The sequence below is a fragment of the Odontesthes bonariensis genome, chromosome 7, assembly GCF_027942865.1.
Source record: "Odontesthes bonariensis isolate fOdoBon6 chromosome 7, fOdoBon6.hap1, whole genome shotgun sequence".
Lineage (NCBI taxonomy): Eukaryota > Metazoa > Chordata > Actinopteri > Atheriniformes > Atherinopsidae > Odontesthes > Odontesthes bonariensis.
The window spans coordinates 38,102,652-38,117,767 of record NC_134512.1 but is presented as its reverse complement, the minus strand read 5'-3'; the positions used below and the strand labels follow the sequence as shown (position 1 = coordinate 38,117,767).

Here is a 15,116-nt window from a genome sequence, read left to right as displayed (position 1 = left end):
GTCAGAAAAATACAAAAGTGACACCAAAAACCTGGTGTTTTCTGTAAGAAGTGACCCAGTGAAGCTGCAGCGAAGGCAGATTTGGAAAGTGGAAAACAAACTTATTGATAAACTGAAAGAGGGAGATGAGGGTCAAATAGAAGGTCGTAAAGAGATTCTGTTGCCATAGAATAAGGCAGCAATTAAAATGTTTAATCTAATTAATCACATGATTTCCCTGATTAATCCCGATTAATCGCATTTGTACGCAAAATCCAAAAATGAATCCAAAAGTAGTGTATAGCCTTTAGCATTTAGCTTTATTTTAAATGTGCTGCCATATGAATGAAAGTGCCATAACATTTGTTGTGCAAACACACTTTTAACATCAGCATCTTTCTGTAGTTTTTATGTAGAAGCCTCGCTCCACTGTCTGTTTCCTTGAATGACTTGCTGCTATCAGTTGTGTGTTTTGCCTTTAAGTGATATTTTAGACTGGAACTACTACGCTGAGAAGACAATTCAACTTGGCAGTGTTTACAGATGACTTTGGTTCTGTCGACTCCGCCGTCTGGAAGAACTTTAACATGAAAATGGCCGAGTAAAAGTTCCGTACCCTTCTCCATGTTTGGTGGATCCGCCGATTACTTTCTTTTCCTGTTCCACAGCAGACAGCAGCAGACTTTTACAAAATAAAAGCCTGTGAGCAACAGACTTTTACAAAATAAAAGCCTGTGAACAACAGACTTTTACAAAAACAAAATAAATAATAAAACAGGGGTGGTCGGTGACGTAGTGGGTTGAGCAGGCGCCCCATGTACAGAGGCTATAGTCCTCGCTGCAGCTGGCCCCGGTTCAAGTCCCACATCGGACGGCCCTGTGCTGCGTGTTGTTCCCCCTCTCTCTGCCCCCTGCTTCCTGTCTCTCTGAATTTTCCTTTAAAGGCACAAAAGCCCTAAAAAAAATTTTTTTGTTTCATTTAAAAAGAAATTTAATTTTTTTGTTTTTAAATTTGAAAAAAAAAAAAAAATCATGCGTTAATGCGCGATAAAATATTTATCTGCGTTAAATAATCAATGCGTTAACGCGATAATAACGAGTTAACTCGCCTACTTGAGCCCTGCACATGTGGGACTTGGTCCCATCTCTGGTTACTGTGCATCCAGAAAACCCTCCCCGTCCAGCTGCTTTTAAATAGTCGGTGGAATCCAGCATCGAACGTACATTTAATTTTTAACTACCTTCACACAACACGTTACAAACCGAGATTAAAGCATGACCGAATGAGGCCTGCTTCCATGTCAATGCCATATTAATCAGTTAAAATGTCTGCATGTAGAAACACAGATGATGGATTTATGTGTCAGCGCGTTAAAACTTTTTTATTTGTTCTTTGTAGCAGGTCAACAGACATCCAGAGTGGTTTATAACCGACTGGAATCAGCAGGAAATCAGTGACTGTGGCCACACTTTGGTGGGTTACAGCAGTTACTAAGTTAATAATCCCACTCAGGGTTAGGGCAACCCAGGAAATTAGGCCCTGAAATCTTCCATTTCTGCTTTCACCAGACTGATGTTTCACTGTTAACAAACACAGTTCTGTGTTCAGACGAATACGATGCACACAGGAGGAGGGCGTTTACCGTCTGCTGACATCTTTGTTGCACTGTTAAACTGTTTGATTCAGCAGATCTATTGTTGACCATTAAGAGCAGCACAAAAAACTTCAGCTTTAACTTGCAGTTAATGTTTATTAGAATAAATCTGTTTCTGCACACGGCCTTTCTCCTCCAACACAGCCTGAACCCTCTCAGACTGTTTCCACTCACCTTTTCTTACTCACATCCTCTAAATATGAATAAGAAATGGCGAGTCAAGTCATTTTATTTAGCAGATGTTGGACATAAAGCTGTTTACAGAGACGTAACACATTATTTTGAGGCACTGTTTTCCTGCACATCTGCACAGCACATCAAATCAAATTTATTTGTATAGCACATTTCATGTACAAACATCAATGTTTTAATGGTTTTCTTCCTACATTTTACTGTCTTTTTTAGATAGAGACCCAGAACTCATGGAAATCATGGAACCAGAATGCATGCAGATAGTTTCTGCTCTAACTTGCAGTTAATGTTCATTAGAATAAATCTGTTTCTGCACACGGCCTCACTGCTCAGCCCTCAGTTGGACCTTCATGCGATAAGGTTTAGGAGTCAGAGTGATCCCATAGACTGGAGTGAAGTCCGGTTCTCCAGCATCCTCCGGCCAGGTGAACTTAAACCTCCTCAGCAGAGTCACCATGATGAGGAAAAGCTCCATACGAGCCAGACTCTCTCCCAGACACACCCGAGGACCTGAGACACAGAAAAGGGCCTCAGAGTGATCTTTGATGGTCGGATTTAACTCGTTTTTTATGTGCATGCCATTCCAGATGTTTTACACATGTGTACCTGCAGAGAAAGCCATGAAGGCCTCTGGCTTTACGAACTCTCCCTGGTCATTGAGGAAGTTCTCAGGGTTGAATTCATGAGGGAACTTCCACTGTCCCTCCTCCTTCAGCACTGAGGTCAGGTTCTGGATGATCATTGTGCCCTGAAGAGAAATAAAACATCAAAAGACTCTCCTCACTTTGATGGTTGTCGGACCAAAACCAGTTTAACCCTCGTACCTGATTTAAAACACGACTTAATTTCTGAAAGGGGACCTAAAAAAACCACCTGTCTATGGGAGCCGTTTCTGTAATCTGCCATTGCAGAAAAACTAAAAAGCTGTAAAAACTGATGTTGTAGCTCATCAATGACATATCCCAGACCTAATAATCCCCCATAGAATATTTCACTTTGCATTGCATATATTGAAAATATAGCAGTTTTTCTGTGTTTTAACAGAAATTGGTGTTTACCTCATATACACTGGTATTTAAAGGGTTAATTTTTTTAAATAATTGAAAACTTGGCAGTTGTGATCAGAACTGAAGTGGAAGAAAAGATTTATGAAAAAAAAAATGGAAAAAAATATTAACATATGGTATTTTTGGGATCATTTTAGAAGGGGACAAAAATGTCCATTTTCAGTAATTAAGGAGTTTTTTTTTTTTTTAAATTAGGCATAACAAAAATTTTTAAAATGCTTAAAAATCAATGTTGTTGCTAATCATTGACATATCCCTACTCAATAATTCCACTTTGCATTCCATATTTTGAAAATACTGGCACCTAAAGGCTTACAATTTGGGCTAAAAGGTTCAAATTGGCATCTAAAGGGTTATTTTTTTTTTAATAATTGAAAACTTATTAGTTATGATCAGAACTGAAGTGGAATAAAAGATTTATGAAAAAAAGTGGAAAAAATATTAATATATGATGTTTTTAGGTCGTTTTAAAAGGAGACAAAAATGTCCCTTTTCAGAAATTAAGGAGTTTTTTTTTCTACACAATGAAAAATTGCATTGTATATGATGTGTGTTTGAAATTCGAAAAAATAGTCAAAAATGCACAACTGGACCAAATATGATGAGTATCACTATCTACAGTGTGAAATTAGAGGAGAAAGTTCCCCCCAAGTGGAGAAAAATGTCCCTATCAGGGGTTAGGGTTCAGCAGCTGCCTCTCACCTTAGGAATGGAAAATCCCAAGAGCTCCGTGTCTTTAGTTGTGCAGTGAAAGACGCTGAGAGGAACGGTGTTGGCAACCCTCTGCACTTCATGGATCACAGCCTGGATAAAGAGAAATTACTTTATTCATCCGTCTCTGAGCCGATGGAAGGTGATGCAGAGCCGGATCAACAAAACGGCGGCTTCCAGAACTGTCATCAACACGGTAACAGACACCGTGGAACCCTGGTTCCTCCATGAATGACAGAATTTAAATTAAAATGAGCTGTCACCTTACCGTGTGGGGGGGTTTGCGTGTGAGCTGGGCGGCAGCCGAAGGCGGAGACCTTGGCGGTCTGATCCTCGGCTACTGAAGCTGGCTCTTGGGACGTGGAACGTCACCTCTCTGCTGGGGAAGGAGCCTGAGCTGGTGCGCGAGGCTGAGCGGTTCCGGTTAGATATAGTCCGACTCACCTCGACGCATGGCTTGGGCTCCGGAACCAGCCTCCTCCAGAGGGGTTGGACTCTCTTCCACTCTGGAGATGCCCGCGGTGAGAGGCGTAGAGCAGGTCTGGGCATACTTGTTGCCCCCCAGCTGTGCGCCTGTACATTGGGGTTTACCCCGGTAGACGAGAGGGTAGCCTCCCTCCGCCTTAGGGTGGGGGGACGGGTCCTGACTGTTGTTTGTGCTTATGCACCGAACGGCAGTTCAGAGTACCCACACTTTTTGGAGTCCCTGGAGGAGGCACTAGAGAGTGCTCCTCCGGGAGACTCCCTCGTCCTGCTGGGGGACTTCAATGCTCACGTGGGCAATGACAGTGAGACCTGGAGGGGCGTGATTGGGAGGAACGGCCCCCCCGATCTGAATCAGAGTGGTGTTTTGTTATTGGACTTCTGTGCTCGTCACGGATTGTCCATAACGAACACCATGTTCAGGCATAAGGGTGTCCATATGTGTACTTGGCACCAGGACACCCTAGGCCGCAGCTCGATGATCGACTTTGTGGTCGTATCGTCGGACTTGCGGCCGTATGTCCTGGACATTCGGGTGAAGAGAGGGGCGGAGCTGTCAACTGATCACCACCTGGTGGTGAGTTGGCTCCGCTGGTGGGGGAGGAAGCCGGTCAGACCTGGCAGGCCCAAACGTATTGTGAGGGTCTGTTGGGAACGGCTGGCGGAATCCCCTGTAAGGCGGAGTTTCAACTCCCACCTCCGGCAGAGCTTCAGCCATGTCCCGGGGGAGGTGGGGGACATTGAGCCCAAAAGGGCCATGTTCCGTGCCTCCATTGTTGAGGCGACCGACCGGAGCTGTGGCCGCAAGGTGGTCGGTGCCTGTCGTGGCGGCAACCCCCGAACCCCCTGGTGGACACCAGTGGTGAGGGAAGCCGTCAAGCTGAAGAAGGAGTCCTATCGGGCCTTTTTGGCCAGTGGGACTCTGGAAGCAGCTGATGGGTACCGACAGGCCAAGCGGAACGCGGCCTCGGCGGTTGCTGTGGCAAAAACTCGGGCTTGGGAGGAGTTCGGGGAGGCCATGGAGAACGACTTCCGGACGGCCTCGAGGAGTTTCTGGTCCACCATCCGGCGGCTCAGGGGGGAGAAGCGGTGCACCGTCAACACCGTGTATGGTGAGGGCGGGGCTCTGCTGACCTCAACTAGGGACGTTGTGAGTGGGTGGGGGGAATACTTCGAGGGCCTCCTCAATCCTACCGACACGCCTTCCGATGAGGAAGCAGAGTTCCGAGCTCAGACGTGGGGCCTCCCATTTCTGGGGCTGAGGTTGCCTAGGTGGTTAAAAAACTCCTCAGTGGCAAGGCCCCGGGGGTGGATGAGGTCCGTCCTCAGTTCCTCAAGGCTCTGGATGTTGTGGGGCTGTCTTGGTTGACACGCCTCTGCAGCATCGCGTGGACATCAGGGGCAGTGCCTCTGGACTGGCAGATCGGGGTGGTGGTCCCCCTCTTTAAAAAGGGGGACCGGAGGGTGTGTTCCAACTATAGGGGGATCACACTCCTCAGCCTCCCTGGTAAGGTCTTTTCGGGGGTACTGGAGAGGAGGATCCGCCGGATAGTCGAATCTCGGATTCAGGAGGTGCAGTGTGGTTTTCGTCCTGGCCGTGGAACAGTGGACCAGCTCTATACCCTCAGCAGGATCGTGGAGGGTGCATGGGAGTTCGCCCAACCGGTCTACATGTGTTTTGTGGACTTGGAGAAGGCGTTCGACCGTGTCCCTCGGGGACTCTTGTGGGGGGTGCTCCGGGAGTATGGAGTGCCGGACTCCTTGATATGGGCTGTTCGGTCTCTGTATGACCGGTGTCAGAGTTTGGTCCGCATTGCCGGCAGTAAGTCGGACATGTTTCCTGTGGTTGGACTCCGTCAGGGCTGCCCTTTGTCACCGATTCTGTTCATAATTTTTATGGACAGAATTTCTAGGCGCAGCCAGGGCGTTGAGGGAGTCCGGTTTGGCGACCTCAGAATCGGGTCTCTGCTTTTTGCGGATGATTTGGTTCTGTTGGCGTCGTCAGACCGTGACCCTCAGCTCTCCCTGGAGCGGTTCGCAGCCGAGTGTGAAGCGGCTGGGATGAGAATCAGCACCTCCAAATCTGAGACCATGGTCTTCGGCCGGAAAAGGGTGGAATGCCCTCTCCGGGTCGGGAATGAGATCCTTCCCCAAGTGGAGGAGTTCAAGTATTTCGGGGTTCAGGAGTGAGGGACGAATGGAGCAGGAGGTTGACAGACAGATCGGTGCGGTGTCAGCAGTGATGCGGGCTCTGCACCGGTGGTGAAGAAGGAGCTGAGCCAGAAGGCGAAGCTATCGATTTACCGGTCAATCTATGTTCCTACCCTCACCTATGGTCACGAGCTGTGGGTAGTGACCGAAAGAACGAGATCGCGAATACAAGCGGCCGAAATGAGTTTCCTCCGCAGGGTGTCTGGGCTCTCCCTTAGAGATAGGGTGAGAAGCTCGGTCATCCGGGAGGGGCTCGGAGTAGAACCGCTGCTCCTCCGCATCCAGAGGAGTCAGATGAGGTGGCTCGGGCATCTGGTTAGGAGGCCTCCTGGGGCATCTGGTTAGGATGCCTCCTGGGGCATCTGGTTAGGATGCCTCCTGGGGCATCTGGTTAGGAGGCCTCCTGGGGCTTCTGGTTAGGAGGCCTCCTGGGGCATCTGGTTAGGAGGCCTCCTGGGGCATCTGGTTAGGATGCCTCCTGGGGCATCTGGTTAGGATGCCTCCTGGACGCCTCCCCGGTGAGGTGTTCCGGGCCCGTCCCACTGGGAGGAGGCCCCGGGGAAGACCCAGGACACGTTGGAGAGACTATGTTTCTCGGCTGGCCTGGGAACGCCTCGGGGTCCCCCCAGAAGAGCTGGAGGAAGTGGCCGGGGACAGGGATGTCTGGGTCTCTTTGCTCAAGTTGCTGCCCCGGCGACCCGATCCCCAGACCAGCGGAAGATAATGGATGGATGGATGGAAATTAAAAGGAGGAACATCTGGTAATACGCAGCACCTGCATGTAGGGCATGTGGTGTCTGTCCTCGTAGCTGGGCTGATCCTTCCCCTCCAGCACCTGATCGATCTCCTGCTGACATCGTTCTGAGGGAGCAGAAGCAGCATCGAAGGAGGATGTACGTCACTGTAAAGCTCAAAAAAGATGATCAGAAACACCCATCCCTGCTGAACTGATCCTGGATGACTGTCACAAACACACACACACATGTTCCAGCACAAAATAAAACAAAGTATGGAGCCAAGCAAGCCAGTTTACAGGAGAAAGCTGCTTTCTGTGTGTCTGCGCTGTCACGCCCATGGGATTTTCCCCATGTTTTTAGTTTTAGGTTTTATGTCTTGGGCTGTGTTCGAAACCGCATACTACATACTACATACTGCATACTACATACTGCATACTACATACTACATACTACATACTGCATACTGCATACTGCATACTACATACTGCATACTGCATACTACATACTGCATACTATATACTGCATACTACATACTACATGCTACATACTGCATACTATATACTGTATACTACATACTGCATACTATATACTGCATACTACATACTGCATACAACATACTGCATACTACATACTGCATACTACATACTGCATACTGCATACTGCATACTACATACTGCATACTGAATACTATATACTGAATACTATATACTGTATACTACATACTACATACTGCATACTATATACTGCATACTACATACTACATACTGCATACTACATACTGCATACTACATACTAAATACTGCATACTGCATACTGCATACTACATACTGCATACTGCATACTACATACTGCATACTGCATATTACATACTACATACTGCATACTACGTACTGCATACTACATACTGCATACTACATACTGCATACTGCATACTACATACTACATACTGCAAACTACATACTACATACTGCATACTACGTACTGCATACTACATACTGCATACTACATACTATATACTGCATACTATATACTGCATACTGCATACTGCATACTACACACTACATACTACATACTGCATACTACATACTGCATACTGCATACTGCATACTGCATATTACATGCTATATACTGCATACTACATACTGCATACTACATACTGCATACTACACACTGCATACTACATACTATATACTGCATACTACATACTACATACTCATCGATCAGACAGTATGCAGAGCGTTTACCCACAATGCATTTCGCTCCTGCCCGAGCCGAAATCAGCCGGCCTGAAGCTGATTTCCCTTAAGCTCTAAACTCTGTAAACTTTAGCAACATTTGAAACATTTTCAGGCGAGAAAGTAGTCGTTTAGATCCCCAACGTGTTGAAAACCTGACAAAATACCGGCTGTTTACAATTTTGCTCCCACGAATTCGGCGCTACTAAAGCTAGCCGCAGTGAGCTAACGCACTTCCGCTTATTTTCACAAAATAAAATACCCGTTGCCTTTTATCATAGGGAAAGCCATTTCCATACAATTGGTGCTTTTGTTTTGAAAAGAGGAAGTGAACCTACCCTCGTTGTAGCTAGCTTGAAACTGCCGTTTTGACAGGAAATGACGATCGGCGACGTCACGTTACGTTGCATCTTGGGTAGTTTGAATATGAGTAGTAACCTCATGATGCATACCCAACATTTCGGAGAATCTAGTATGCATCCGGAACTTCTCGCTAACTCAAACTCGCTTACTAACTCAAAAAGTTAGTAGGAGTAGTAGGAGAAGTATGCGGTTTCGAACACAGCCTTGGTTTTTGGGTTCATGTCTTTTATTTAGTTTACCATTATCTTCCCCACAGTTTCTGTTTGCTCATTAGTTTCACTCACGTCACCTGTTGGTCATTGTCCCCAGCTGCACCCAGTCACCTGTTCATTGTCCCCAGCTGCACTCACGTCACCTGTTCATTGTCCCCAGCTGCACTCACGTCACCTGTTCATTGTCCCCAACTGCACTCACGTCACCTGTTCATTGTCCCCAGCTGCACTCACGTCATCTGTTGGTCATTGTCCCCAGCTGCACCCAGTCACCAATCACTCCCAGTTCCCTATTTAGTTTCCAGTCTTTTTGTGAAATCCTTTCCTTGATTTTCACCCCTTCGTGCCACGTCAAGCTACGACCTTAAAGTTAAGTGTCTTTCATGTCAAGTCTTTTGTTTGTTTTTTTCAATAATATTCATGTATTTATTTCACAGTTTGGTCTTGTTATCCGGCTCAGCCGCGCTTTTTGTTTAACTTTTGTTTGTAAAAATAAACCAAGCTTGCTTTTCTCACTTCTGGAGTCCGCATCCGTGTCCACCAGTCCTAACATGCACACCTTCTGCACTGTATTAGGGTAAACCTTTTCCACTCAGGGGAGTCTGACTGACAAACACTAATATCAGACTTTAGATAGAAAGGCAATATGTCTTATTTAAATGTTCGGACACACCTTGTATGTGTTGGTAGTTCATCAGGTAGAGGAAACCAGTGAGCAGGGTGTTGGAGGTGGTGTCAGTCCCGGCAAAGTGAAGGTCCAGAGAGTTGATTACGAGCTGTTCCTCAGAAAATGAGAAATCTTCTTCTTCGCCTCTCTAAAAAAAAAAAAAAAAAAAAACAGGGGTTGATGTTAATTGTGCAGTTTTACCGTAAGGATGCACATTCTGGACCTCTAAATAACTTCCCACCTCTCATGGACAGTAAGAAAAGAATTCAACACAGCTCACACACAGTTTGATGTGAGAGAAAGTGGGCAAACCTTAGCCAGTTCGTCCAGATAGCAGTCAACAAAGTCTCGGGGCTCTCCGGGGACTCTGGTCCTCTTGTGCTCATTTAGCAATTTCTTTACAATATTCTGACACGTCTAAAGAAACAAAACAGAAAACAAGAACCACGTCACACCGGATTTATTAGCTGAATCATTTTAAAAGCACACCTCTAAAAGGTTGGAACTAGAGCTGGGTGAGTTAACTCGTTATTATCGCGTTACCTTGTTGATTATTTAACGACGATAAATATTTTATCGCGCATTAACGCAGGTTTTATTATTGTAAAAGTCTGTTGAATGCATCACATTCACACAGTTACAGCAAACACCACAAAGCATGGAGGAATAAAATAAAGATGAATTAGCAGGTAACATCACCGCTACAGGTGTGAAGCTCACGGAGCTAACCGGCGCTACTTCCGGTTTTACTTGTTTCAACATAAAAGCACGTATTTCAAAATAAAGCGAGGCTTCTACATAAAAACTACAGAAAGATGCTGATGTTAAAAGTGTGTTTGCACAACAAATGTTATGGCACTTTCATTCATATGGCAGCACATTTAAAATAAAGCTAAATGCTAAAAGCTATACGCTACTTTTGGATTCATTTTTGGATTCTGCGTACAAATGTGATTAATCGTGATTAATCAGGGAAATCATGTGATTAAATTAGATTAAAAATTTTAATCGTTGCCCAGCCCTAGTTGGAACACCATGTAAAATATAAATTAAACCAGAATGCACTGATTGGATAATCTCCTAAACCAACCACTTATCCACAATAGAGCAGAGAAGATGCATCAAATGTCAAATGGTTAGACATTTTATCATTTCATTAAGAATATGAGCTCATCTTGAATTTAATGGCAGAAACGCAACAAAAGGCTGAAACTGGTACTCAACAGAAACCGCAGCAGGCACATATCACAACTAATTAGGTAGACCGGCAACAGGTCAGTAACCTGATTGGGTATAAAAAGAACTGGAAAGCTGCACATCTGGAAAGGCTCCATGAAAGGTATAAACAGGTGTTAGAGCAAAAACATCTGCTCCCTTCTTCAGGGAAGGCCTTGCATCTTTCAGCAGGACTGTCAAACCCAGCTAATCCGATGCACGTAAATGATCTTGGATGGACGGTGTTTGGGTTTTCAGATAATTTCAACATTACCTCGTAATTCTTAAAGGCCTTTCTGAATGGCAGCGGCAGGTTACGGATCACAGGAAGAGAGTCATACAGCTGTAAAGGATGAAAAAGTCAGAATTTATTTACAATGCAAAAGTAGAATGATTTAAGTCTGATATCTCTTAAGTGCCAATATGTTAGAATACGAACTCAAGTGTCTTAAACCTGCAGTTTTTGTACTGGCCAGCAGGGGGCAGAGATAAGGGCCCTGCTTCTCCCTGGTTTAACAACCCCATCCCCTCTGAGCCGTCAGGATATCCGACTCTGACGCTCGTTCTGACTCACCATCGCCCACGGCCCATTGGCTATCTTGGCGTTCTCAGTGAAACATTGAACAATCACTTTGATCGTCTTGTCTTCGTACTCGTAGCGTTTGCCGAACAGCACCTGGCAGATGATGTTGGAGGAGGCGTTATGAAACATCACCTGAGGACTCAGGGTCTCACCTGCAAAAGGATCAAATACAGACTGAGCAGAATATGAGAGCGTCGCACATAGGTGGACACAAAATCCAGTTGTGATGACGCACCAATGCTGCTGTCCAGTGTTTTCATGGTGTGTTGGATCTCCTCCTTGATTCTGTCCTCCATCGACGTCTTTCCCAGACCGAAGTTCCTCAGAGTCATCAGAGCAAAGCGCCGATGGTCCTTCCAACTGGAGCCGTAATCTGCCAGAATTAATCCTAGCAACGCAAACAGCAAAGTTTTCTATCTGGATAGATATCTGCCCGTGGGCTCCCTAACAGATGAGCATCACAGCCACAGAGTTGTCTCCATCATACTTTAATGGAATTTAATGTTCAACTGAAGAATACACGAATGGGAGGAAGATGCTTACTCAGGCCATAGATCAAAGAGACTTGATCAAACCATGTGAGAACCTGTTGAACATGGGTTAGGCTCAGCTCGGCACGGTTTATCCTTAACGACGGCCTAAAATTTGTCACTGTTTTGTAGAATGTGACTCCCTGGCATTGTATTGTATTATATTAATGTCCTGTGTTTTCACCAAGTAGACTGCTGTAACGGCCTGCTCACTGGGCTCTCTAAACGGGCTGTAAGACAGCTGCAGTACATCCAGAACGCTGCTGCTCGAGTCCTGACTAGAACCAGGAAATACGACCATATTAGTCCAGTGCTCAGGTCTCTGCACTGGCTTCCTGTCGCTCAGAGAATAGACTTTAAAACAGCTCCGCTTGTGTACAAGTCTCTTCATGGTCAAGCGCCAAAGTACATCTCTGACATGTTAGAGCCACATAAACCAACTCGGGCTCTGAGAACCTCAGGGAGGGGTCTCCTGCCTCAGGGAGGGGTCTCCTGCTGGTGCCCAGAGTCAGGACTAAACCAGCTGAGGCTGCGTTTCAGTTTTATGCTCCTAAAATCTGGAACAGTCTTCCAGAAGATGTGAGACAGGCCTCAACTCTGACAATGTTTAAATCCAGGCTGAAAACAGTTCTATTTAGCTGTGCATATGACACCTGAAAGTATTTTATCTGCACTCTTCACTTTTTTTTTAATGTTTTTTTTTTTATTTTTTTTTTATTTTTAATGATTTTATTACCTTCTTGTGATGTTATGTAGCTGTAAAGCACTTTGAATTACCGTGTGTACGAATTGTGCTCCATAGATAAAATTGCCTCGCCTTGTCTTGCCTATTGAGCTGTCAATGTGCGCATTGTAAAAGATTTGATTAAGCGATGCTTTTACAACACATTCTGGGTAAAAGGTGAAGCTTTGTCAGCATGCTGCAGCATGTTTTGTGTCCGTTGCATTCATCCGAAGAGCTTTATATGAGTGCAGCTGAACATATCCTCTTACAGTTTGTGTTTCACGAACATGCGATGTCTACCTTTTCTCTGGGTGACATCGTTAACAAACAGATCTTGGGGTCGTCCTGCGAAGTCGGTACCCTTGATCACGATTGCCTCCTTGATGGCCTTCAGCCCATTGATGACCACAGTTGGTTTGGAGCCCATGAACAAACTGTAGACATCTCCATAAGATTTTTCAAGCTGGGGGAAAACCAGATTAATCGCCTGTTACTGTTTGAAGGACGTAAACATTTGTGCCACGGCTACACATAAAAATCAATTTCTAATACATCATTCAGCCACATTATGAATAATATTGATCATAGATTATATTAAATTGGTTCTCCGCATGTTGCCAAAAGACGAGAAGAAAGTTCCAGGGGTGTCATGGAGAGTCTGCTAGCAGGACTTTAGCAATAGATCCTTTTGACCTCATGGACTGTGGCTTTTGTCTTTCAGGGTTGGGCTTAGGGCTGTAGCGATACACGAATCTCATGATTCAATACACAATATTCAGCCAACGATTCGATTCAATTCGATACGATTCAATACGATTGGATACGATTGGATTCGATCCGATACACTTACATCATTTTCTGAAAAAAAGGGACAAATCACACATTTGACATGAATCGTCGCTGATTGGACCGGTGGTCCGACCTTTGAACCGGAAGCACAACGCCGCCAGACAAACAGAAACAAACGTGAGAGCTATTTACTTTATATAACATTTTTATGAACTAATTTATCACTGTTTTGTATAATGTGACCCCCTGGCATTGTATTGTATTATATTTTAATGTTCTGTGTTTTCACTAAATCGGCTCTGCTTTGACAGGAGGAGCCAGTTCTGGTCCGATTCAAGAATCTGAGTCACTTTTGGGGGTTTAAAGGAGGCTTTTAAAAGAAAAACAAGAGGTTTGCCATCTTTCGTGTAGCCTGGGTTCAAATCCCCTGCATGAAAGGTTCTACCTCCAAAAGGCAAGACCCCCTGACCCTACCTGCCTACCCGTAAGTCTCTTTGGATAAAAGCGTCTGCCAAATGCATGAACATAAACATCATTGAAAGCAGCATATATGTAATAATATGTGGAAATAAACTGGAGCTAATAGTGAAGCTTGGCAAACACCATTAGGTGCTGCATGAGGCTCATTAACAACGATCCACTGATTCAAATATTAGCTGATCAAGAAGGAAGACTGGAAGTCACTCACATAAAGAGGGTTGGAGCAGCAATGTTTCTGACTGACCTGCAGCTTTAAGGGTTTCATGTTCAGTAAAAGCAGCTGGTCAAACATCCACTGCTCAGCAAGGGAAGTTTGAAAAGTCTGTGTCATAAAACACTGGTGGGTGCATTCCCAGTGTGCGGGCAGTCAAATCTACATGTTGCTGCAGTGCAAAGGTTCATGTTGCTGTGATGAAGCTTTTCCTTTCATCGTATAAAAATGCAACGTCAAAACAACTCAGAACTTTTTCAAAACTAAAAAAAAGCAGAAACGCCCCATTTTAAACGTCACATTTTAGCACCAGTAACAGTAACAGCCCCAGTTTTAAGGATTTAGGAGCATCATTTCTTACCTTCTCAAAGTCCTTCAGGGGGTTCTCTGGGCTGAAGTGCAAAAGGTTCCCCATCACCGGCAGGGCGGGGGGGCCTGGTGGGAAGTTCTTGGGCCTCCGAGATTTAAATTGGAAGATGACGAAGCAAACACAGAGCCATAGCAGCACTGCTGTGACCAACATGGTTGTGAGGATCCAGCTCAACTGGAGAGACTGGCTGACATGCACTGAAACTAAGGCTCCGCTCAACTGTTAGCCCCGCCCCCTCTCAGCTGTTAGCCCCGCCCCCTCTGGCTGTGTACTTTGGTCCTTTGTATTAAAGGTTATTGATGCCTTCCAAGAGTCACCACTGAGGGTTAATGTGTGTTTGTGCCTGCTGACATTAGACTGAACGGTGCTGCTCAACCGGTGAAGATATATCTGAGGATGGGCTTAGATGGCACCGGAGACTGGGGGGGGGGGGGGGGGGACATGAAACCACCTCCTTTTTTCTACAGGCAGATGGGGAATGATTGTATAAAGTCCCACCCCGGCCATTCCTGATCCCCTAATATCTCTGTTTCCCTGAAAACTGCGTAATTTTAAGTTTTTGTCATGAACGAACCCAACTCTCTTCATGTTAATACTGCAGGAGGTATGACTCTCCAACTTCTTCTGCATTCAGTGAGTGGATGAGTGAATCACTTTTGGTTGTAACAAAGGTTTCTTTTCATTTAACGAGCCTGAAAAAGT

General features: G+C 45.3%; 1 protein-coding gene across 1 annotated transcript; it reads right to left on the bottom strand.

Moving 5' to 3' along the window:
• Window positions 1-1,710: 1,710 nt before the first annotated feature.
• Window positions 1,711-14,606, bottom strand: LOC142384486 (cytochrome P450 2F2-like). The gene is made up of 11 exons (XM_075470757.1): window positions 14,406-14,606; window positions 12,865-13,027; window positions 11,546-11,698; window positions 11,302-11,462; window positions 11,002-11,070; window positions 9,825-9,929; window positions 9,519-9,660; window positions 7,074-7,159; window positions 3,596-3,697; window positions 2,433-2,574; window positions 1,711-2,336 (listed from the first exon to the last, which is right to left on the bottom strand). Exons 1-11 carry the CDS (start codon window positions 14,565-14,567, stop codon window positions 2,149-2,151), a joined length of 1,473 nt encoding a protein of 490 aa, XP_075326872.1. The 5' UTR covers window positions 14,568-14,606; the 3' UTR covers window positions 1,711-2,148.
• Window positions 14,607-15,116: the final 510 nt, after the last annotated feature.